Source organism: Panthera tigris, chromosome A3 (genome assembly GCF_018350195.1).
Source record: "Panthera tigris isolate Pti1 chromosome A3, P.tigris_Pti1_mat1.1, whole genome shotgun sequence".
NCBI lineage: Eukaryota > Metazoa > Chordata > Mammalia > Carnivora > Felidae > Panthera > Panthera tigris.
The window spans coordinates 11,827,281-11,853,429 of NC_056662.1; the positions used below are offsets into that span (position 1 = coordinate 11,827,281).

At 45.7% G+C, this 26,149-nt stretch overlaps 1 protein-coding gene across 2 annotated transcripts in view; it reads right to left on the bottom strand.

Annotated features, from left to right (window-relative positions):
* Positions 1 to 26,149, bottom strand: part of SLC9A8 (solute carrier family 9 member A8) — a 69,860-nt gene that overhangs the window by 27,526 nt on the left and 16,185 nt on the right. For both annotated transcript variants that reach the window (XM_042980181.1, XM_007078013.3), the window contains 5 exons: positions 20,006 to 20,064; positions 15,095 to 15,178; positions 10,098 to 10,199; positions 8,950 to 8,984; positions 3,337 to 3,480 (listed from right to left, as the gene is read on the bottom strand). In XM_042980181.1, coding sequence (XP_042836115.1) covers positions 3,337 to 3,480; positions 8,950 to 8,984; positions 10,098 to 10,199; positions 15,095 to 15,178; positions 20,006 to 20,064 — 424 coding nt within the window. The remainder of the gene's footprint in view (positions 1 to 3,336; positions 3,481 to 8,949; positions 8,985 to 10,097; positions 10,200 to 15,094; positions 15,179 to 20,005; positions 20,065 to 26,149) is intronic.

Consider the following 26,149-nt stretch of genomic DNA (forward strand, 5'->3'; position numbering starts at 1 on the left):
CGATTTCTCAACTCAACATAAATGAAATTAGAATTTGGACTCTTTCTGACCTGGTAAATTTCTACATTTTTGTTTTTCAGGTCCTTTTCTCACACTTTGAAGAGACAAGGCTGCTTCAGGATCCATTCTGTGAGCTTACGCTGCGGCCGGAGAGCGCAAGAAGGTTTCCTCTACAGCAATTATTGTAAGAATAAATAGTCATACTAACAAATCAAAGCTAAAAATAATTTAATTAAAATTAACGAAGGGGCGCCTGGGTGGCTCAGTCAGTTAAGCGTCCGTTTTTGGCTCAGGTCATGGTCTCGTGGTTCGTGGGTTCAAGCCCGGTGTTGGGTTCTGTGCTGACAGCTCAGAGCCTGCAGCCTGCTTCGCATTCTGTGTCTCCCTCTCTCTCTGCCCCTCCCTGCTCGCACTCTGTCTTTCTCTCAAAAATAAATAAATATTAAAAAAAAAAAAAATTTTTAAAGCCCCCGAAGAAGCAGAAGATAGCTTTCTGGAACTTTTGAAAGTGAAAACCTCAAAAAAAGGGGTAATTCATTCACATATTCAGCTGCAAAGATAAACGTGTCAGGTCACTTTGAAAGCAACCATTTGTGAAGCCCACTCTGAAACAAGACGTGATTCTACCCTATAACCAAGGAAAGCTGAAGCGGCCCTCTCCTGTACTGCTCCCCGACCCTCCCCTCTCTCTCCTCTTCAACCTGAATATGCCGACCGGCTCACGGACAACTTGGCTGAGAAGCCTCACTCGAACCCCTCAGCATGGCTGTCTGTCTCTCGTACTCAAGGCACTGTGCGCACTTTTCCGTGAGCAGCTTTCCCCCACCTTGGATTGAGCTCCGTCCAGTCCAGCGGGTCTCTGAGTGACGTCTGGCACATGGAGGGCCCTCGCCAGACGCTGGGGGTGGACGGCCGGCCTTTAGCATGTTCCACCCCGGGCCGGATACCAGCAGTGGCGAAGGGGGGCGGGGCTGGAAGCTACACACGCTTGTGGCGCACGGAGACAATTTGGGAACTGCCATCACAGGCGATCTTGGCCTTCAAAAAAGCACTTTTCCGGGAAGACACTTTGGCTAGTTACAGCGACTCCATCATTTCTCATTTTCAAAAGAAAATATCTTCTCATCTTTACCCTTCTGTCAAAGTCTTTAACAGAAAACCTTTAACCTTTTCTTTCCTCTTGGAAAAGCTCAGAAGAGATCCTCCTTCTGACAGATTTTTAAAAGCAAAATAAATTAGACATAAAGCAGCTGAGTTGAGCTCCCAATGTGTAAAAATAACTCATGATGTCACCTCCAATTTGGACAAAATACTTTATCACGAATGTTCAGTACGTGTAGCCAAGACACGGAACCAAAGTTAAAACCCAAAAGCTAAAAGGCTTTCCAGAGTAGATCCTAAACAAGAAAAAAATATTGCCATCAGATTTTTTAAAGGTCTTATCTATAGCATGATGTCTGAGAATTTCCTAATAAAGCCATAGAAATTTTTGCCAAGAGAAATGTGAAAAAGCCAATAGCGGGGGAACTTGCTAAACAGATCATAGTACATTTGTAGAAAGGAATACTCTGTAACAAGGAAAATGATGTTATGTGACATTATTTTTCAACTCTGCTCAGAGAAAAAGTTACAATACAGTATACGGGATATAAGCCCATCTCAATAAAATGTATGTATACTCCCACCAAATTGTTAACTGTAATTACCTCTGGGTAATAGTATCGCACGTAATGCGCTCTGTGTTTTCTAACTTTTATATAAAGAATAAAGGTATTACTTTCAGAATAACAAAAATATTTTAAAGTTTTTTTTTTTTTGGTTTTGTTTAAGGTCTGCTAAGCACCTCTTGCAATTAATTAAGCAACATTTGAGAAAGTTCTTCCTGCAAAAGTAGGACAAAACTAGGACAAAGACATGAAACCGTGCCTGGGGGACAGGTGTAGAAGAGGAAAGGGTCTCACATTCACTGATGTCCAATGCTTTTCACGCAGGATTGTAGTTATTCAATCCTCAAATCTAACCTTGGGCTGGGGCATTATCACCCTCACTTTACTGCTGAGACACATGTAGCTCAGAGAGAGTGGCTCAGGGTCGCACGGCTATCGGTGGCATCACTGGGGCTTGAACCCAGGTCAGCCTGATTCCAAACCCTGGGTTCCTTCCATTATAAAAATGTCATTTTATTCTAACGTAAAAATTCTAAATGTAACCTCTAATAAAGCTTTCAAGAAAATGCTAACTACTACAGAGTGGTTGTGCTTAGCAAGGAATCCCTTAACAAAGGAAACAAGTCAGTGTTCAGGTAACGGAGATTCTATTCTTGAGCGGAACACGGACGGACTCCTAAAATTCTCTTAGCTCGTCTGGGAAACACTGTCCAGGGCTCTTTTCTCCAACCGCTTTGTGCCTTCTCTGTTTTTGGTAGAACTGTTTGGGTCTCCTGCCCATACGTGCTAATGAACGCCACAAAAGACAGAGTTCAAGAAAAATAGCCCTGAGTCCAATAAATGCATCTGAGATGGTCTTAAATTCGTTTCATTTCTCTTTCTCAATGGCTTCTTGACATTTTATGATTCATCTATAATTTCTCAGGTCCTATCAACAAGGGCAGTAATGCCAATGAACATTTGAAAAAAATTTACAGTTTCCCAGGTAGCTTTCACACAACAGCATCTCGAGGTGGGACATGCCTGTCAGTATCACTCGCTTATTTTATGGCTGTGAAACGGGAAGGTGACCTGAGACAGCTCCTAAGTGGGAGAGCAGGGCCTGCGTTTACTGCTTTCGTCTGCACCAAAGCTGTCCCAACACCCATCCCTCAACTGGCTGCTCCCTCATCCTGAGCTCGAGCCCCGCTCTGGGCACCGAGCTCACAGTGAGGAGCTTGGGTGGGTTTCTCTTTCCCCGCCTCTCTCTCTGCCCCTCATGGGATCCTCTCTCTCTCTCTCTCTCTCTGCCCCCTTGCTCACTTGAGCCTTCTCTCTCTAAAACAAAACAAAACAAACTCCCAAAAGCCGAAGTTCTTGGGACTTACCCCCAAACAAATGAATCAGAAGCTGTGAGGGTGGGGCCTGGGAGTGCTCTGGCTAATGAGCGCCCCCAGGGGTGCTGACAAGAAGGTGGACTCGAAACCACCGCTCTAAGGTAGGTCCTAGAAGGCAGGCTCTCCTCGAATCAGCCGGGACCTTGACAGTTCTGCTGGGGGTGACAGGGCTTCTCAGGACAGAAGACCGAGAAGCGAGTGAACCCATCACCCAGACCACAAGGACTGCATGCAAATACCTGTCCCTTTGCTACAAGGACCTTCAGTGCCGTCCTTGAAGAAAGGACACTCACTTGGTCAGGACAATGGAGACGGCGTCGTTGAGAATACTCTCTCCAAACACCAGCATGTTGAGCACTGGGTCCACATGAAGTGCATTGAAAATAGCAATAGTGGCCACTGGATCCACAGCAGAAATCAGGGAGCCAAATGCAAAGCTGCAAAGAAGAGAAAAAGAAGGGGTAATTCTGCAATGCTTATCACATAGTCCACATATAAAACATCCAAGCCCAGACTGCATGTGGCCTAACATACTAATACACACTGGGGCTGAAGTAACTCCAGAAGGTGGTGTCTTTTCCCCACTTGTAACACCTGCTGGTTGACACTGCGGGTGGGGCGGTGAAAGGCCCGCTCCACAAGCCTTTGTTAGAAACGGCCTGGTTTTCCACCGAAGTACCAAGACTTTATCTGACCGGTGACAGATAGATGGACGTTACAGACATCCCAGCCTAGCTCTTTGTCAGAGCAGCTGGAAGCATGATGGCTCAGGGGGGCCTCACCCACAGGCCCCACGAACTCCTGGGTGTGACCTCTGCTTCTCCCCTTGCCACCAGGCCACTGGAGTGTCCCTGTGACCGACCACAGCCTCTACTCAGACTTGCAGCATCGAAGAAAGTGCCGAAGTCCGCGGCAACTCTGCCGTGCCTCGAGGGGATGGGTGGCTGGGCTGGGGGACACCAACACCAGGGCTGCCTCCCTCCGGGCCAGGGGCTTCCCCAACAGTGCCCAGGAAGGTGTAACTACCTCCGACAAAGAGGTATTAGTTGCCTGGCATGTTGCAGGCACTGAGGCCGTAATGACAGCAAACCTTCGTGTGGCACTTGCCGCGTCCCAGGCACTGGTCCGAGCCCTTGACATCTAGGAACTCAGCGCTCCACACGGCAACCACGTGAGGTGGTACCATTACCACCACGGTTACATAGCGCAGGTGGAGGGACAATGAGGGTAAGCAACTTGCCCGAGGTCAGACAGCTGAGAAGTGGCAAGACCCAGGATCCAAACACGGGCCGCCTGGCCCCAAGTCCGTGCTCCTCACCGAGACACTGGTTACAGCAACATCCAGAGACTAAGGCCAGTTTGGAAAAATGGCAAGCGTTACACGGGAGATCAGAGTGATCTGGTGGGTGGCAGGGGGTGGGCCACTCACAGCGGATGGTCAGAAAAGGCTTCTCTGAAGAGATGACACTTACTTAAACAAGGGCCTACATGACAGGAAGCAGATGGCCAAGTCAGGATCTGGGGACAGAGACAGCAGCAAGCTCCCTCTGAGGTGGGGGCAAACTTGGCGGCCTGAGAAGCCGGTGAGTGTGGCAGCGGCCCCGTGAGAGGCAGCGGCAGATGTCAGAGGCTGGCAAGTGAGGCAGGGCCCCGTGGGCCTCCCCAGGAGTCTGGATGACTTATCCTCTCTGCCTGTTTCTTTCTACCCTTTGGGAGTCCTTGCAGGCCTTGCGATCCCCTCAATGCCACATGCCGTGCCTGGCTCTTCCTTTCTAGAGCAGCAGACAGATTAGGTCTGCCCCCTTCCACCACGTAAGACAAAACAGGGGCTCTCAAGGGGACAGACCCGGGGAGAGATGTAAGCCAGAGACCACCTGTCTCTGTTTCATGCCCTCACCAAGCTCGCAGCCTGGAAGGGAAAGGGGAGCTATGGTGGTGGGCCTGCCCACGCTCAGCCACTCTGCACAGTCACGTGAGCCCAGGCTCGGGGTGAGCAGAGCCAGGGGGATGAGCTGCCTGGCTGCCTTGCCAGCCACAGCCTGCTTTGTAAGTCGGTCATCTGGCATGCTGGTTTCCCGGGCAGCTCCCTGTGTTGAATTAATGCAGACTCGTGCGGGACAGCCTGCTCACCTCAAGGACAGCTGGGTCCCAAGCTGAGGGGCGGACCCTGAAAGACAGTCCCAGTCCAGAGCTCAGTTCAAGACATGCCCTGTTCTCACCGAGGCTGACACATGTCATCTGCCTCTTGCCCTCACTGTGAGTGCCAAGCAGGTGGGCACTATGTTTTAGTCACGGGTACATTCTCAGGATCTGTACTGAGCACGGCCCAGAGGAATTTGTGGAAGGCAGGCGGGAGGGAGGGAGGGAGGGAGGGAGGGAAGAGGAAGGCCAGGGAGAGAAGGACAGGCAACACCACCGAACGGCTGCCAACCCGAGGGGCCCTGTTCTGTGGGCAGCCCGGCCTTGAGGCCCTCCTGCTGCAGCCCGGACACAGAGCTGGTCTCTTCCTTTGTCTTTGATTCCCTCTCCTCACCCAGGGCAAATCGCCACGGGCCTCAGGAAAAACAACGTCTGAAAAGGATACTCTGAAGGAGAGAGGGAGGTGACGGAGGAGGAACCTGGGAGCCTTTGGTGGCTCCTGTGTCGGGTGCCGACTTTGTGCGGCTGGGTTGGTCCCTTTCCTCCATTTCTGAGGACAGTGAGGCCAAGCAGACAGCTATGGTTCTCTGTGCTCAGCATCCACACCCCCGGTTTTGGTAACAAGCACCCCAACTTCCATTTGGGGAGCCACACCTCTCCGACCCTCCACCCGTATAGTTGCGTGGGGCTCTAGGAGTGGGCAGGGGACCTGAGTTTGGTCAGAGAGGGCAATCACTGGGCATTTTACCAGGCCACTGGGAATCAGGTTGGCCCCTTGGGCAGAGATGCTAAAGCGAGGCGGGGGAGGGGGGGTGAGCCCAGAGCCACCAGTGCTGCCACGCGGGGCAAGTGTGTCTGAGGATGAAGCCCGTCAGGAAGAACGGACGGAGACACAGTGAGAGAGTCCTGGAGGCTGTCAGGCCAGAAGCCATCACTCCAGGACCCTTCAGTTCTATAAGCCAACAACTTTTTGTTTTTTGGTTTTTTGCTAAAACTAGTTGTGTTGGGTGTCAGTTGTGCTAAAAGAGGCCTGGTTGATGTTCTTTGTCACGGTCCCTGTGGGAGCCTGAACCGAAGCCAGAGCAGGAGCTAAAAGACCAACTGTTGAATGGACAGAGGGATGGACGGATGGAAAGATCTGCGCTAAAGCAAATTCAGTGACACAGTCATCGTAGAACCCAGCTGGCGGTCTTCTGGGCGTGAACTGCACACGCTTTACCTTTTCTGTGTTTGGAATTTTCACACAAACAGTTGGGGGGCAATGCTTTGCAGAAATCATCTAACACACTCAGCTTGGGCTGGGGATCTGTACTGGGGCAGAGTTTTCCTGGAGGACTGAAGTATGAACGGCCTGATTCATCGAGAGGTCAGACTCTAAGGAGTCATTTCGCTGTGGCGTGAGTTGCTGCCTCACCCTCTTTCATGGCTCGTCCTCTAAAAGGTCAGTAGCTACAAGTTCAACTGAGAAGTGTGTTTTCTTGATTTATTCCATCATCTCAAAAGAGACAGCAACACCAACCAAGCGAAAAGGAAACAGACTGAGGTGGAGAAGGGACTCAGATGTATCTACAAGTGACATCTCTCTCCAGCAGAAACGTCTCTACAATACAACCCTCTGTTTAACAAAGTTATTTTTATGTTTTCTATTGTGCAGAGGTCTGTGGGTCTTATGTTTGACCTAAGTGGTGTTTTGAAAAACTGATTATAAGTTGTCAGCTTTTGGGGCACCTGGGTGGCTCAGTCAGTTGGGTGTCTGACCCTTGGCTTTGGCTCAGGTCAGGATCTCGCAGGTTTGTGAGTTAGTTCGAGCCCCGTGTTGGGCTCTGCACACTGACAGCACGTGGCCTGCTTGGAATTCTCTCTCTCTCCCTCTCTCTCCCTCTCTCTGCTCCTCTCATGCACACGTGTGTTCTCGCTCTTTCTCTCTCAAAATAAATAAATAAACTTAAAAAAAAGTAAGTTGTCAACATTTAAAAACTAGGAAATTCCTGGGGCGCCTGGGTGGCTCAGTCGGTTAAGCATCCGACTTCGGCTCAGGTCATGATCTCACGGTCCGTGAGTTCGAGCCCCGCGTCGGGCTCTGGGCTGACGGCTCAGAGCCTGGAGCCCGCTTCAGATTCTGTGTCTCCCTCTCTCTCTGCCCCTCCCCCACTCATGCTCTGTCTCTGTCTCAGAAATAAATAACTATTAAAAAAATTAAAAAAAAAAAAAGTAGGAAATTCCCTAATTAAAATCTAGAAACCTGGCCTCTTTTGAAAAAAAAAAAAAAAATGTTGTTAATATCCAGTAATTCTGTGCCTGCATTCCCACAGGGCGATGACTAGGTAGAGCTGAGAAGCGGCTGTCCCTTTCAGACAGGGTGCACACTTCAGATCCCCACCGCGGCCACCCCCAGACACGTGGAAGTTCCCTCTGGTAAGTGCTTGGCCAGGCCCTGTGGCTGCAGGTTTGCAACTGTTGGCTAATTTTCCCCAGAGCACTCCCAGTCTGCGGGAAGGTCACTTTCTAACAGGAAAGGAAGTGCCTGCACATCAAGAGAGAATCCCTACCTGGCTTATTCTGCTTGTCTAGGGGACAATTCTTTTACTCCTCCCTCCCTCAACCTCCCAACAAACATCGGTTTAATTCCGTTTCACAAGAATTTATCAAGCATTTCTGTATCTCTAACCAGTTGCCCCAGAACAGGTTGAAGGACTGAATGCTGTGACATCTTCCTTTGTATGACTAGGTACGGGGCAGTTCTCTTCACTTGCAAAAAATACTTACAAAATGCGGGGCCTCAGTGCTGCTTTCTTTCTAGCTCCTTATAGAATAAGAATGTGATTTTTGCTACTTGTTTATATAACAAGACTATCTTACAACAAAAGCTCCAAAATTTATGTCCCTGGGGGAAGAGGAGATTGCACTGGCTGTTCTCAGAGGCACACTTCCCGTGAAAATGGCTTCGAGATTCTAGTCCCCAAGTTGCTGAAGACTGACGGCTCTGACCGGCCTGACAGGAGAGAGCTGGGGCGGACACCTGAGCCCTGCTTCCTAGCCCCCAGCCAGGCCACAAAGGCAAGCACTCATGGTGCAGAAACACAGACCAAGGCTGTACATTCGCTAGACTTCCCAGGGAGGGGACGAAACCAGGCCTCACTCTGCTTGTGTACTTTCTTAGCACTGGATCTGGTACCATCCGGGAGACAGCGGCCTAGGTTGCTTCTTGCTAAGTTGTTGAAGGAAATTCCTGAGCTGGGCTCTTGGCAACTCTGAGTGCTCACTGGAGTAGCTTCAGACTGAGGAAGATATCCACAGTGGAGACCTTGGCCCTGCCTGCCCCCCGCACCCTACCCCATGCCTGGCTTGGTGGGAACCCCAGAGTAAAGATGCACACCTCACTCCCCCCTCCATCCCGGATCTATCAAGAGGACAACTTTCCACTGTGGCCACTGAAAAGACTCAGAAATTGGGTGAAGAGGATTCTGGATAATGCAAGATGCAGTGAGTGGTGTTGGGGACGGGGTGCAGTTAACTGACCAGAGATATTCCCTCCAAGGCTTAAGCTAAATCAATTATTCCAATCAGCAATGCTCTGACTAGAGACATTCAAAATTCCACAATATGGTTGTGATTAATTTCTGAGCCACAAGTTATTTCAGCAGAAATCATCCGCCAAACAAAAAGAGAGACAGAATAGAGAAACACCGCACCCAGGAATCAAGGTGGAGAAAACTATCCCCAGTTTGAAAAGTAGTCACACGGGGGTGACAGTATGAAAGATTTACCTGTCTGTCATGTTGAGTTTAGAGATTACATCAGCCTGTAAAATAAAACACACAAACACATAGACACAAAAAAAAAACCCCTGGAGAACAGCCAAGAAGATTAAAATGTCCATTAGTGCTTTATTAGAAACTAATAAGGACATTAATCTTCAGTCCCCAAACCACTTGAAACATAAAGAAAACTCCTAAGTTTCAGTTTAAGCATGCATTCAATCATTATACAACAAAAGTACAGAAAAGAATGCTACCTTTTCAAGCCAAATTAAGTATAGTTTTCTGAAGTTTATTCCCATTTGCTACTAGAAGCTGAGCAATGAAGGTTGCATGACAGACAGATCTATTCTGGTGCCACTGTGGCAGCAGTTCAGGGGACAATCAGAGGCAGTGGGCTTTGGCCGACAGCCACCAACAGAAGCAAACACATCTGACACACACGAGAGGCCTGCTGGTCACCCAGATGCCCGACTCTGACCCTCAGTCCACAGAACGGGGGCAGGCAAACTTTGTGCAAGTAACCATAAAAGAAAAGAACTATGACGTGCATAGACATGCAGAGTACAAAAGTATACATATTACCTTTCTGGGTAGGTTTGGTTTAAATTAATTCAAATTAATTTGAACTCAAAGTACAGAACATCCAATTGATGACACTGGGAATTGGTTTAGCAATAGTGGAAAATCCGGAGTATACAATTCTACAGGTGGACAGCTTAGAATTGAGTGAACATATTCAGAATCGAGTTTGATTTTTAAAATGCAAATTTTTACTGAGACACAGTATTTAACTTTGATTCCATTTACCTGAGAACACAACTGATACTGTTATAATCTAAAGACCTTGATGGTATATATTCTGCTTTAATTTTAGTATTAGGTCTTAAATTATTGGTTTGCAGGTAAGATCAAATACTTTTGGGTATGATGGAGAAGATCCACTCAATTCCACACACCAAAGCTCTTCGAGGACACTTAGAAACAATTGCAGCATGCTTTTACTGTGCCTCATATGAGTTTGGATTTCCTTCCAGGACAGTGTTTACCTTGAACATGAAACACAGGCCCCACGAGGTGTCTGTCCCTACCCCATCCCCCTGCACTATCTCTAAGAACGTAAGATTTTCAGGATTTTTCAAAGATGTTTTTCTTACCTGACCCAGAAAATAAATCCCTCCACCTACTACAAAAGCGGAAATTGCCGTACCAAAGACAGCAAACAGGGTGATGGAACCAATATTTTGAAAGAAGTTACCCTGTTTGAAAAAGCAGAAATGAGAGGACTGATTAGGGAAGCCGGTCCAGTCAGTGAAGGCACGCACCCCCCACCCAGCCCTCTGATTCTCTGCAAAGGACACCGCCGCCTACCTGGTTTGGCTGGAGACCTGGCAGTCCTCCCTCACCCCCACGCCTGACGCGGAGCCAGGTGTCACAGTGTGACCTTCCCCGAGTCATTCACATCGCTGGGGCCCTCGTGCATGCAAGCCGCCATCACCTCACCCTGGACTGCTGCTAGGAACTGCCCGAACCAGCGGGGCCCCTCCCCCTCTAGCTCTTCAAGGGCTTCGGGAATGAGCTTTGGAAAAGCCAAGCCTGATTATGATGCCTCCACCCTGACCTCCCACTTCCACTCAAAACACAGCTAAAACCCAACCAAAGCCTGGATGGTTCGACCCCCCTGTGAAGGCCTCACACCTCCCCTTTGTTCTCTGGGTTCTGGTCACACTGGTAGCTTATGGTTCTTGGAACACATTATGCTTGCTGGGCTTGGACCACTCTTCCTTTCTCCTTGCTTGGTGAACCCGAACCATCTTAAGATCCGAGGATAGCTTGACTCTTCCTGAAGGAGGGAGGCCTGCTCTGATCTTTCAGCCAGGGCAAATCCTATCCTATGCTCTCAGTGCACAATGACCCTCTCCTGGTACATGGCCAAAATCTTTTATTATTATTATTATTATTATTATTATTATTATTATTATTATTTTTAATGCTTATTGATTTTTGAGAGAGGGAGAGAGAGAGAGCGAGCAGGGGAGGGGCAAAGAGAGAGGAAGACACAGAATCCAGGCTCTGAGTCATCAGCACAGGGCCCGATGGGGGGCTCCAACTCATGAACCATGAGATCATGATCTGAGCCGAAGTCAGATGCCTTAACCAACTGAGCCACCCAGGTGCCCCATGCCCAAAATCTTATATTCATTTATGTAACTATTTGACTGAGGTCTGTCTGTCCCACTAAGCTATAAGCTCAGTGGAGGAGGCAGTGACCTGGTCTGCTGTTATATAACATAGTTACTGGCATAATGCCCGTCAGATAGAAGATAATTAATAGGTACTGAAGGAATTAACTGTGTTTCACATCTGATCAAAGTCCAAAATTTATACAATTATAATTTTTTAATTAATTAAGAAAAGGTGCCTAATTCTTTTTAAAGATTTTAAAGTAATCTCTATACCCAGTGTGGGCTTGAACAGACAACTGTGAGACCAAGAGTTGTGCACTCCACCAACTGAGGCAGCCAGGCGCCCCAGAAAAGGTGAATTATTACAAAGTATGTCAAGATAATACGTTACATGATCAGAAACTCCTGTTTGCTGTCCAGGGCTTGCTATCTATCCATCTGTCTATCTATCTAAAGTTTACTTATTTAAGTAATTTCTCCATGCAACGTGAGACTTGAACTCAAGACCCCAAGATCAGGAGTCGTACGCCCCTCTGACTGAGCCAGCCAGGTGCCCCTTAAATAACTGTATTTTACTCTATTAGTATCCTCATCAAATACGACGGATAAAAAATATTTCCATCTATACTTCACAGCATTTAAGAGAATATATTTGCGTCCTGGTAGCGTGGTAAATCTTTCAAATTTCCGTAAAATTAAAAAAAAATTAAGCTACTTATTAGAATCCTGTGGACTCCACTTAGGAACAACACCAAGGAACCTCGATACCTGATTGTGGGCATAGACAAGGAATCCCATTTTTTACTTAACTGTCAAGCCACAGACAACAGGAACTGCTATTTTAAAGCTCACTTCAAAAGTTATGTCCTCACCTCAACACCAACGGCCCCACCAAGCCTATCTCCTTCAGGAACCTTTTTTGCTTCTTTTGTTGCAATTTTGATTTGGCTGCCCATAATCTAACATTCAATTATTTTGTCTGGTTTATCAATCTTTAGCACACAAAAAACTTTAAAATATTCAGGGCAAACACAATGATTTGTTTTTTCTAAACCAAAGGCTTTCATCTAGGAGTTTCCTCTGCAAAGAGCTAATTTATTTTTGTTGTTAAAAATAGATTAAAATAGATTAAATTAAGCCTTGATCTGTTTATAGGAATCTAATGCTAATATAAATTTATGTAGCTGGTTAATAGTAATCTGGATATTGAAAATTTACCCAAATTCAAGTTACCACACTAAAAGAAGTTCCCTTTGTTACGCCGAGCAAATTTATCTGTTTCTCTTTGACATAACTAATGTCCTATTCTTTATATGATATTAATAATTTTAAAGAACCAATAGCTGCCTATCTAATGCATATTAAGTGATGGGAATCTCACTGAAATTTTTATTCCAAGTTCAAATTTACATCAACAAATACAGCAATATTAAAAACATTCAAAGTTGACTTCCTATCTTCTTTGGGGAGGACAGAAGTGAACAGAAGTCTCTGAATTCACATTTCTAACTCACATTAGTCCATTTCACATAAATTGTCACATTTCCTGCTGGAGAGCCATCTTCAAACAAATGTCTTTCTAAGAAACTGTTATTTTCCTCAAATTTTGAACAAGTTTATCTCCCTCCCTCCAAAAAATTAGAAAATAAAAATTTTATATGCTCTAATATAATATCACAGTGTCATGTTTTTAAGCAAAGATCAAATCAACTTCCTCAGCATTGTTTTTTAAATTAAAAAAAAATTTTATTTAAAAAAATGTTTATTTATTTATTATGAGAGAGAGAGAGAGAGAGAAAGAGAGAATATCCCAAGCAGGCTCCGGCTGTCGGCACGGGGCCCGACGCAATCTCATGGCTAACGCCATGACCTGAGTGCAAATCAAGAGTAGGGTACTTAACTGACTGAGCCACCCGGGCACTCCCACTTCACATTGTTTTGAAATATTCTCTTTTATCTGCGTATAGTTCTTTTAAGATTTGTTTATAAAATGAAAGTGTGAAAGACACTGACTTTTAACTTCTTCTTGCCTGTTCCTTTTTAAAAAAAAATTTTTTTTTAACGTTTATTTATTTTTGAGACTGAGAAAGACAGAGCATGAACAGGGGAGGGTCAGAGAGAGAGGGAGACACAGAATCTGAAACAGGCACCAGACTCTGAGCTGTCAGCACAGATGTGGGGCTCGAACTCACAGACCGTGAGATCATGACCTGAGCCGAAGTCGGACGCTCAACCGACTGAGCCCCCCAGGCGCCCCTGGACTGAACAGTTTAAAATATTTATGTTTTAGTATCCAGGTGGAAAACTAAAGATTTAATTAGTATGTTTTAACAAAACTCTAATGACTAAATTTAACTCATTTACTAAGTTATCAATAATGACAGTGGTCATATTAATAATAGATGATGTTAACAACAACAAGGAACACCATCGATTATTTAATGTGGTGGGTCATGCTCTGCATACATTCTTTCATCTTGTGCAAACCTTCAAACAACCCAGGAGGTAGGGTTTGGGGGATTTTTTGTTTTTAATTTTGACTCTACCCAAAAGACACCTGTAGGAGGCAGTGCATGATTAGACCTATGTCTCTCTGGCTCTAAAGTCCAGGCTCTTTTCCTCTGTCGAAGAGTAGGCCAAACTTTCCAACCTTCACAATTTTTAATCACATTCACAAAATAACTGATGTATTACTAATATTTTAAGTTGAGTCACTTTTTTATTTTAAAACTGAAGTACATTTATTTATTTATTTATTTATTTATTTCATTTGAGAGAGAGACAGAGAGCGAGTAGGGGAGGGACAGAGAGACAGAGACAGAATCTGAAGCAGGCTCCAAGCTCCGAGCCATCAGCACAGACCCCAACGCAGGGCTTGAAGTCACGAACCACGAGATCATGACCTGAGCTGAAGTCGGAAGCCCAACCGACTGAGCCACCCAGGCGCCCCTAAAACTTAAGTACATTTAAAGAGGGGCACCTGGATAGCTCAGTTAGTTGAGCATCTGACTCTTGATTTTGGCTCAGGCCATGATCTCACAGTGCACAGGATCAAGCCCCACACTGGGCTCTGTGCTGACAGCATGGAGCCTGCTTGGGATTCCCCCCACCCCATCTCTCTCTGCCTCCCCTCTGCTCTTGCACAGGTGTGGGCGTGCACGTGTGCGCTCTCCCTCTCTGTCTCAAAAATAAATAAACTTAAAACGTCAAGAAAAAGACACCCCTCCCCCACCCCCCACATACACACAAACTGGCTTAAAAGTGAGAAGCTCCCGCCCAGGCAGAATGAGTCCCACTGGAAGCTGGAGGGCAGAGACCAGAAATGCTGGGGCAAGGCGGGGAAGTGGGCAAGGGCCGGTGAGGCCGCTCTCTAGGCTGAGGAGCCAAGAATGAGCAGAGTAACTGGGGGACTAGACTAGGTGATGGGTCAGAAGGAGCTGGAGGGCTGGGGAAGGATGAGGCTCCAGTCTGGTAAGGAGAAGCTGGGCCAGGGAGATGGCGGAAAGAAAAGGAGTCCGGGGATAAGGGGACATCAGAGGGGGAGCTAGGGCAGGACACTGAGAGGGGAGACCCTGAAGGATGGAGAGGCCGAAGGAGGGACAAAAGCCGCACATGGGAAGCTGAGAATCAAAAGGCTTGGGACACGCTGTCCTCTTAACATGTGTCAGTCTGTGTCCAAAAAGAAGAGTCAATATATTGCCCGCGTACACTTAAAAATCACTTTGGCCATCACTTCCTAGGAAAAGTAACCCTCTGTGGAAAATACTAGTTTAATAAGCCACACGGCCTGAAACCAGTAAAGCGACCCACTAAGTGCTACGTGCGCCCCTCTCCCTCAGGCAGCGCACCCCCGGGGTGCTCACACAGAGCCACCGCTGCTAGGTCCACACCCAAGCTCCCAAGGAGCTGGTCTCACCGACTCGGGCAGCCACCTAGACCAAAAGCACAAGCGCGTGCCTGGGCCTTACCTTGTGTAATGAATATCCTGACTCAAATATAATAGGAGGAAGCAGGAGGAGGAAAAACATATTTGGACGAAACATTTCTTCTTCCTGTAAATGTAAAATGGGTATTTTCAGAAGCATGGAAGTTATATATTAAGAAATAAAATCCGTCAGTGAAGAGCCAAAGTAATTGTTCTCGTAGGCCCTGTGGAAATATTTAATGTTTAAAAAAGAACCTGATGATAGAACCGAGCAGCAGAAGAAACCAAAGACACCACAAAACCTGCACTAATAAATGTAGGACAAGTGATTTTATTTTATTTTTTATTTTTTTTATTTTTTGTAATATATGAAATTTATTGTCAAATTGGTTTCCATACAACACCTAGTGGACAAGTGATTTTAAAGGTGACCAGCAAAATAAGTAAGAATGAAGTGCTTCCAAACACACCCTGTATGCTTTTTATTCTTTACTTAGGAAAGGAAGTTAATATTAATACAGAAGACATTTCAATGAAAACAGAACGCTTACAAAAACAAGTCCACAAACTGAAATCCTCCAGAAAAAAAGTTAACAGTAAGCCTTAGAACAATCCACTTGGAGGAAGACTAAACCCTATCCACGTTTAAAATTGCCCTGGCCTTTTCTCTGCCTGTCACAGACAACTGCGCCACTTTCCTAAACCTGGCTGTGATGAAGTAATGCCCATCTGATGCCCTTGTGACTCGGGACATGGCTACAAAGTCAGCCCCTTGCTATGCTTCCAGATTCAAATATTAAGTGCCATTATGATAGGTATTTCCAGAATATGGCCATCTTGGGAGGAACGACATCACAATTTCATGTTCTATGTTAACATCTCTAATTGTTGGTGTATCAGTCCATATTGGTCTTCAAATCCGAAATGACTACATGTAACACAGAGTCTCCTTAACACTGCAAAATTAGGCCCTTTTTCATAGGAAAATTTCATGCTACAGTCTTGACAGTCTGATTTCTTGCCAAAATCCCTATTCAGAAGAATGGTTAAGTGTATTCTTACAACTGTACAGCTGTTGCCATAAAGCCTAAAACAACATTCAAAGGCTCAAACTAGAAGCAAATGATGGCTGCTGAAAATGCCTTATTAAGTCTTAAAATAGCTGCCTGAGCAACAAGCTCATGCCTCAGACTGGGACCACGTGAAAAGAAACGGGCCGGTCTGTGTGTTGCGGGGCAACCTATCCTCGGGATCTGCGCAGGGGACCACTGTATAGAACCCACCTGCAGTGGGTTGCACAGGGTCCTCCAGCCTTAATCCATGTCCACCTGGAACCCCAGAATGTGACTTTCGTTGCAAAGAGGGTCCTTGCAGATGTAATTAAGGGAAGAATCCAGATGGGATCACACTGGATGGGTGGGCCCTAAACCCAGTGAGAGTGTCCTTATAAGAGACAGGAAAGGACACACAGACACAAAGGACATGTGAAGACAGAGGAGAAAGGGGTTATGTTGCCACAGCCAAGGAATGCTTGGGACCACCAGAAGCTACAAAGCTAATGAAGGATTCTCTCCTACCACCTGGACTTGCTCCCAGAGGGAACACGGCCCTGCCAACATCCTGTGTTCAGATTTCTGGCCTCTACAACTCTGAGAGAATAACTCTCTGGGGTCTTAAGCCAACCGGTTTTGGTAATTTATGCATGTACCGCCTTGCAGTGAATAGTGTTACAGAAAGATCCCAGGTTCTTTTTGGCAACACCTCCCCACAGATGGTATAAGGTGATTTTAGGTGATACTTGGGCAGTGGATGCCATATACCACTGATGCCCCCAGATTGAGAAAGTCCACTCTTTTTGATTCATTTTCTGGTCTCAATTAAGTCAAAGACACCACAGTTTGGCGTTATAGGCAGTAAAGCCTCTCTCCAATGTGCTGATCTCCCTTTCTGACAGAACGGGCTTGATCTCAGGGGCTTCAGCAGGCATCTCTACTCCTTTGTTTTTATCATATTTATTTATAAAAATATTGGTTTCCGCAGTGTTATAATGTTTCCTTTAAAAGAAACATATATAGCACACCAGCATTCACAACATTATTCACAGCAGCCAAAAGGGAGAAACAACCCAACGGTCCATCAACAGGTGAATGGATCAACAAAGACCCGTATATATTATTCGGCCACAAAAAGGAAGGAAATTCTGACACAAACTACAGTATGAATGAATTTAAAAACATCACACTAAGTAAAATAAACCAGACACAGAAGGACAAATGTATGATTCTACTTATATAAAGTACCTAGAATAGGTAAATTCATAAAACTAGAAAGTAGAATGGGGGCTACGAAAACAATAGAAAATACTGAAAAAATAGAAACCAGAACAGACTGTGGGGCGGGGGGACCGGGGAGTTGTTTACTGGGTAGAGTTTCTGTCTGGGATGATGCAACAGTTCTGGAAACAGATAATGGTGGTGAGTATACAACACTGTGAACGGTATTTAACCCCAGTGCAATGTACACTTAAAAATAACTAAGACGCTATTTTACGTTATGTATGTATATATATATATATATATATATAGTTTTAAATGCTTATTTATTATTTTAAGAGGGAGGGAGAGACAGAGAGACAGAGACAGAGAGAGACAGGGAGGGGCAGAGACAGAGAAAGACTCCCAAGCAGGCTCCAGCTGTCAGCGCGGAGCCTCGGGGGCTTGGGGCTCAATCCCACTAACCAAACTGTGAGAGATCAAGAGTCAGTAGGTTAACCACTTAACATACTGAGCCACTTGGGCACCCCTATGTTATGTATATTTTACCACAACAAGAGCCTTAAAAAAAAACTACTACAAGAAAATGTATATACATAAAAAAAGCAAGTTGCTTTCAAGAAATAAATATGTAAGCACATGATAACACAGGCGGAAGGCAGGCCCAGCGGGACGGTCTGGCCAAAGAACTGCATGCAATGAACACCAAGCTCCTTGTTTTTCTTATCTTGCTCCCGGCAGCACCTGGTTTCCAAACAGGTGTCCTGCTTCCTGCTTTGGCTTTCCACAAACACCTGTTCCTCCAGGAAGCCTGCCCCATCTCTCAGAGGGCCTGATAGACCCCTTCTCTGAGGTCAAGCCCAGGCTGCCTGGAAGGCTCTTTAGGCACTCCATTACCTTCACTACCCAACTCTGGTTCACTTGCCTGTACTATTAAATATATTACTATTATTTAACTTGAAAAGTAACATGTATTGAACAATAGATTCAACAAAACCGAAGCATATAAAACTCAAAAGTGGAAGACGATCTCCCCCCACCTCCTCTGTTCCCACCACTCCGAACAGGGGCCACCATCTCCCAGGCCTCCCTGGCCACACAGCACTCCCGGAAGGGGCAGCCGCTGGATCTCTGCAGGGTGGAATGTGGGCCTGGTGCTAAGAGAGTTTCTGGAGGCGGGTTGGGGGACGGGGCTGGATGGGTGACCGGCATTAAGGAGGCCACTTGCTGGGAGGAGCACTGGGTGTTCTATGTAAGTGATGAATCTCTGGGTTCTGCTCCTGAAACCAGTACTACACTGTATGTTAACTAACTTGAATTTAAATAAATGTATTAAACATAAAATAAATTTAAATAACATATAAGTTCCAAAAGAAAAAAAAGTTTCTGCTTCTTCAAGAGAAGCTCGAGATTCAGATTTCTATGTGAAATTCCCAGAAAGTTATATAGATAGAAAATATTTTAAAATAAAGCTAATGCTTTTTAATTGTTTAAAAGTCAATTCCAATTTTGAGCAACTGATTTTAAATCAAGCACAATCAAAACACATCAGGCTGTATCTAGGAGTAGGGCAAGGGTTACAGTCTGTGTCCCCTGCCCTAGAATGAGCCACTGTGAGGGTGACTCAATTTAGCCAGTTGTAGGAGGGCAGAGACATCATTCACAGTGGGCTCTAGTGAGGCCTGCCCAGTCCCTTCCCCAGCTCAGGGGAGTTCTGTAATGGCAGGAGCTCAACATAGATTTTGAGATTCCATTTAATACATACAACATTTCCCAAGTATTATTTGTAACAGTTTCAAATTGTGTTTTAGGTCAGACTGTGCGACTTGTTTTGCACAGTTTCACAGGTAAACGAATCCTAGCACCTAGAAGCAGAATCAAAACAGGAAGAGTTTGAATGGGATGAAGTGTAGCCACATAACTCTTTAATATTTTCAAATGAACCCTGTTCCCCTCCTCAAAATCAATTCCGTCACATACTTTTTAATCTCAGTACTTACTATGGATGTACACACATTTAAGTTCGAGTTTCACTTAGTCCTTGTACCACAAGATGATGCTCACGCTCTACCCACTGTGTGAACATGAGGGTATGAACACCCACACCCTGAGGACAGCACAGTGTGGCGGAGAACAGAGAACATACGGGGCCAGCAGGGCTGGACAGAAGGCTCAACTACTTTCTAGCTCTGTGATGTTGGACGTGTCTCAACCTCTCTGTGGTCGCTTTCTTTATCTGTAATACCAGAGTGATGACAGAATGTGGTCATCTACATCATGTGGTTGTCATGAGGACAACATGAGCTACAGTGTATAAAGCATACTGTAAGCTCTGGCGCTGGACAAATACATTTTATCTTCCACTGTCAGCGGTAACCACTGATACATGTTTTATGCTAATTAGAGACTTTCCCCCAGAGAGCAGGTTAGTCTAAGGTGATAAAAATGCAAATAAATAACAAAATAGGACACTGAGTGCTCCCATGTTAACTCGTGAGATTTATACTTTTTCAGAGAAGTCCGAGGTAATGATATCAACCCTAATCCAACAGAACGTTAAAAAATTCACGGGACAATATAAACTTCCCTCATGGTGAAGCAATGATAAGCCACCGTAACTAACCATCAGTGCTCCTAAAATTAAAGATAATCAATAAAAATCGTAAGTTGGGTAAACCTACCTTCCAATTTGCCAATTTTTTAAACTCTATAATTTTTATAACTGCTCCCATGAGAATACCTGGAAGAGAAAATGTAAAGTTGAACATAATTTAATTTATGAGAAAGATTACTCAGGTTTATCATCGTACAGAATCTGATTATTATGTCTTTAAATAGCTTTTATGGGTTTCTGCAAGTCTTATGTCTGAAAACCTAAGAATGGAAATCAGTGTGACGTTCTCAGTCACAAGTTCCTTTCTCATTTGCATCTCAGGTAAACGTACCGTTAATGAAGTCAACGACAATCTGGGGGCAGGGGTGCAGCTGGGGAAACGGAAAGCTTGACAAAACCAGACCCAAGGACAGTCTTTCCGCCTGTCGGTTTGCTACATCCCCCCGTTTTCAATGTGAAACGACCAAAAGCTTACATGCTAAGTTTGCCTGATGCTGCTTTTCCTACCATTTTCAAAAAAGAATCCCAGATCACTTTCTTAGACTCAGATGGCAGCTCTATGTAGAGCGTTTCGTTAGAGATAAAACCCCGATGCTAAAAATAACCTAAAGTAAAAATTCTGTGAAATTCCTGGAACGAAACAGACCATCTAAGTTCAGGCGTGTTTCCTTAAGGCTGACAGGCTCATTACTCTCTCATAAAGAACCTACCAAAAATAATTCTCAAAGAAGCATCACGGGTACAATTTAAGATTGCTCTGTTACTCACTAGATAAATGATTTTTAACCCTGTTGCCTCCCTAGAATCACCATGGGAGCTTTTTATAAGAAAGACACCTGAGCAGCACTCCAGACCTCCTAAGTCACCATCTCCGGTAGGGGGTGATACAAAGCAAGCCTGAAGACCACTGTCCACGCTTACAGACAAAGACCCACTTCCCCCTGCAGAGGAAGGAGCTTTCCACGTCGACAACAGAAAGCTGAAGAAACACACTTTGTGGGGTGGGGCGAGAAGACAATACGAAACAGAGAAGTTTATCAGGAAAAGGAATTGCACTAACACTCATTGCTGTGGGGGAGGGGTTTCAGGTGAAGAGAGGAGATAAGCAACTTGAACTTTATAAGCCTCTCTACTATTTGAACTGGTACATATTATTAAGACAGTAACAAAATTACTTCAAAAGATAGACGAAGACAAAATAGATCTGAGCTGTAAAGGGAGTCAATGAACCTATTTTCAAAACACAAGTTGCCCAATTCAACTTTCCAGGTGGCATGAAAGCACTCATTCTAACCTCTCCAGGGTTCCCCAGCTGCTTTTTATTTCTTATCTTTCCAAATTTTGTATACATTTTAAGGACTTCTTTTTTTAACGTTTGTTTTTGATAGAGAGACAGAGAGACAGAGGGATCCATGCTACAAGGTGGATGAATCTTGAAAACATGCTAAGTGATGGGGCACCTGGGTGGCTCAGTCGGTTGAGCGTCCGACTTCAGCTCGGGTCATGATCTCATGGTCCGTGAGTTCAAGCTCCGTGTTGGGCTCTGTGTTGACAGCTCAGAGCCTGGAGCCTGCTTCAGATTCTGTGTCTTCCTCCCTCTGCCCCTCCCCTGCTCACACTCTGTGTCTCCCTCTCTCAAAAATAAACATTTGGGGCGTTTGGGTGGCTCAGTCGGTTGTGTCCAACTTCGGCTCAGGTCATGATCTCACGGTTCATGGGTTCGAGCCCTGCATCGGGTTCTGTGCTGACAGCTCGGATTCTGTGTCTCCCTCCCTCTGCCCCTTCCCCGCTTATGCTCTGTCTCTCTCTGTCTCTCAAAAATGAATAAAAGTTAAAAAAAAAAAATTTTTTTTAAATGCTAAGTGAAAGAAGCCAGGCACAAAAGACATGTATTTTATGACCCATTTATATGAAATATGCAGGGTAGGCAAATTTATAGAGATAGAAATGGTTGTCTTGGGCTGGGGAAGAGGGGCTTGGCGGTGATAGCTAAAGGGAATAGGGTTTCTTTTTGGGGTGATGAAAATGTCTACAATCGATTGTGGTGATGGTTGCACAACTCTGCAAATATACTAAAACCCATCGGAGAGTACATTTTAAATGGGTAACTCATATGTGAATTATATATCTCAATAAACCTGTCACATTAAAAGAAAGGCTACAGATTGTACAAGTCCACTGATACCAAATGTGTGGAATTAGGCAAATCTACAGAGACAGGAAGCAGGATGGAGGTTGCCAGGGTAGGAGGAAAGGAGGAAATGGGAAGTGAATGCTAGTAGGTAGGTAGAGGGTTTCTTTTTGCAGCGATGAAAACGTTCTGTAATTAGATAGCGGTGATGTTGCACAGCCCTGTGAGCATATTGAAAACACTGAACTGTACACCCTAAAACTGTGAAGTTTACAGTATGTGAATTACATTTTAATTTTTTCAAGAGTCACAACTTTTTAAATCAGTCCCCAGATGATCGCTGTCTCCCATCGTGTGCTGCAGCGGACTTGCAACGAACCTGTCAGTTCACGCCTCTTTGTGGAAGTGTGTTGCCCTAGGGCAGATCCAGAGACGATGAATGGCACAGCACATTTTTATCTCTTGAGGATGTTGCCAAATTGTCCTCCCAAGTGCTGCACCAATTCACACTGGGCACCAGAGGCTCCCCCATTCTCACGAACCCTGGATATCATCCGAATAACACTGTTGCCCATATGATGGGCAAGAAGTTGCATTGCACTGTTTCACTTTGCATCTGACAGTTAATCTACATTCAGTAATCACTCCTGATTACTGGGGAAGTTGAACCTCTTTTCCTGGCTTCCGATTTCATTTTCAAAGCTAGCGCTTTTCTGCTCTACGAAAACCTCAACTTTCTCTTTCCCTTGTAAGTATATGCCAAAGTTTAATACCATGGTTAATGCTTTTGTAATTACATATGGAGCAGCTGCATTTGAAAAATAATTATTCATAATTATTATTACATCTATTGATTATAATCATAATTATTCTATTGCCTAAGCTTGTTTCTATATTATTATTTATGAGGCATTGGAAAGCTTTGTAAAATATGATGTGATATTATCACTACTGTTACTATTACTACTTGAGCAATTCTCTTTAATTTTTTTTAATGTTTATTTACTTTTGAGAGGGAGAGAGGGAGAGAGAGAGAAAGAGAGAGAGAGAGACAGAGCATGAGCAGGGGAGGAGCAGAGACAAGGAGACACAGAATCTGAAGCAGGCTCCAGGCTCTGAGCTGTCAGCGCAGAGCCTGACGTGGGTCTTGAACCCACGTGCCGTGAGATCATGACTGAGCTGAAGTCGGATGCTTAACTGACTGAGCTACCCAGGCGCCCCTAGGATTTGTCGCTTTAAGTTATTTCTAATCCTCCAGAGAATGCTTCAGGTATGAAGGCTCAGAGTTGAAGTAGCCAGTCTAATGGCTCAGAGCTGGCAAGGGACTCGACATCCTACCAGTTCATGACGCTAAGACACAGGCAGACTACACCTGCCTTTACAACCCGTGAACCCTCACCTCCCTCCCAGGGTGCAATGCTGCTCTACCAGCATCACTGTGCAACGATCCTGATAATTAATGTTGCAGGAAAAACATTGAAAATGTTTTAAGGAAGAAAATCAGGTTGCAAAACCTGATCCCAATTCCCTTAAAAAAGATGTACATATATATACATACACATATATATATTTGAACTGGTACATATATATATATATATATACACACACACATAATATACATGTATGTATACGTGTGTGTGCATGTGTGTGTATATATATACATATATTAATTTGCCCTGTGTGAAAAAGAAGCACACACACATCCTATGTGCCAGGCACTGTGCTGATGTATAAAATACACATTATTTTAGTTCATCCCCACAGTTACCCTGCAAGGCAATAAACCATGATAACTCAGATGATAATATTAACAGCAGCAGCTAATAGTTACTGATTACTCAGCAGGCAGGCATCACACTAAGTGGCTTCTATGCACGAGCATGTTTAGTATGTGCAATTCTAGGACGTGAAGGCACCATCACCTGCACTTTACAGATAGGGAAATTGAGGCCAAGGCCCAGCATCACCTACCTAGTAAATAGCAGATACAGAGTTGTTTAAAAGTGAATTATTTTATCTTTATTTGACTATATAGCAGGTGCACATGGTACAAAAATTTTAAAGGTACCAAAGAGTATTCAATGAAAACTTGAGTCTCCAGGCTTTTTTTTTTCTAGGTTTTTGCTATCACTGCCCTTCCCACCTGAGTAAATACATGATTTCCCATGTGTGCAGGGGCATCCAGAGGAAAAACCCCTGAAAGAGGGATGGGTGGATCAAGGTTACAGGCATTTTTAATTCTCACGCCGCGAGGCCTGCCCAGCTGTCTTCACACAGCCCATCTGTGTGAGCTGCTGAGAAGGCCGAGCTGAGTGCTCACACCTGTCCCCTTCTCCAGAAGAGCGTCGTCAGCTGCTGAGAGGCACCTTATCAGGAAGCTGTGCCCACCCTGCACCGGTTCACAGCCAATGACTAACAGGGCGTTAGGAGTCCAGCCCCTTCGCTCTAAAGAGGGACAACCACAGTGTGGGTTCTTGCCCCAGAGCCCTCCTACTGAGGCTCAGGCTGGGCTTAAACGGAGATCCCTGCCGGTGTTTGGCTCCTTCTCCTCCCCTAGTCTCGTGTCCTCACAGATTTATTCATGAAGAGCATCCCTCGATAAATTACATGTCCCAACCTCCTGTCTCAAGACTCTGCTTTTAGGCTCCCAACTTAAGACAACTGGTTCCAAGAGCGGAGTGGTTCCAGGAAGCACACTCGAAGGATGCTCCCCGAGGAGGGAGGTGGATCTCTCAGCAGCCGGCTGGCAGTGAGGACCCCAACACTGGTGGGGAAGTACTGGTAGTCCCTCAGCTGGGGTAGCAGTGCCACTGCTAAGACTCCCTCGTGGTGACTGGGTTGGGACACGGGGTGGGAGGCAGTGGCTCAGGCAGCACGTGTGGTGTTGGAGAGGTTATGGGGGAAATAATGAGAACAGTGGAACGGTGTGGTTTTGCGGAGGGCCACCAAGGTTTTTTGTTTTATGTTCTTACTTATTTTTGAAGGAGAGAGAGAGCAGGAGCGGGGAAGGAGCAGAGAGAGAGGGAGACGCAGAATTCGAAGCAGGCTCCAGGCTCTGAGCTGTCAGCACAGGGCCCGATGAAGGGCTCGAACTCACGAGCTGTGAGATCATGACCTGACCCGAAGTTGGACGCTCAACTGACTGAGCCACCCAGATGCGCCCCCCGCCCCGCCCCCCCCCCCCCGGCCAAGGTTTTGAAAAGAGAGAAGGACAGGCTCAGACAATCACCAACTGAGAGCAAAGTGAGAGTCGGAGGGCCTCCTTGGCAACATGTAAGCAGGCCCTCACCTGCTGCAGCTGGAGGGCTTCTAGAGCGAAGATCAGGCACGGGACTTAACTCCAAGAGTGGCAGATCTTGAGAAAGTTGAGCTCAAGAGGGTAAAGCTACGTACGTCCTCTCCTGCCAGGCCCTGCTAAGGAAGATGTGCGACTCTGAGATGTGGCGGAGGGTCATCTGGGGGAGATTTACATGAGCACCTTCAATCTCCAGATTCCTGTGGACCCTCTGGGCCAGCTGAAGTGCCCCCACCTCCCTGCTGGCATAAAGACCTCCCCAGGCTGTTTCAAGATTACACAGAAGTCCAAACAAGGCAGGCACCTTATGTTAACTCTTGCTCTCTGTCATTAACATAGTCCCAAAGGACCTAGACCATATGGACATTGCCCAGGACAACACCGTGGTCCACTAGACTAGGGGGACAGCATGCTAATCTGACACAACAAGCAAGAAGTGGCAAGTGGATGTCTTGATAAGACACCTAGGCTTCAGACGACAGAAAGTTTCAGGGGACCGCCCATCTGGGAAGGTAGGGGTCAAGTGGTCTGAAACATGACAAGACACTGCCTTCAAGTAAGAGACAAGATTTGCACCTTCCACCTCCCACCAGTAAGAAGCGCGATGCTGGGTAGGCCTCCTCCAGGCTTAGAGGCTATATATTCCACACTTGAGAAAACTACTTTGACCCATTTACTGGTTTGTGGGAGGTTGAGCGTTCTGAGTGGGGACCACAAGAAAGGGCCCCGCTGCAGTTCAAGCCGCCTGCCACTTCTGCCATACCATCTGGCAGACCCCCTGGCCC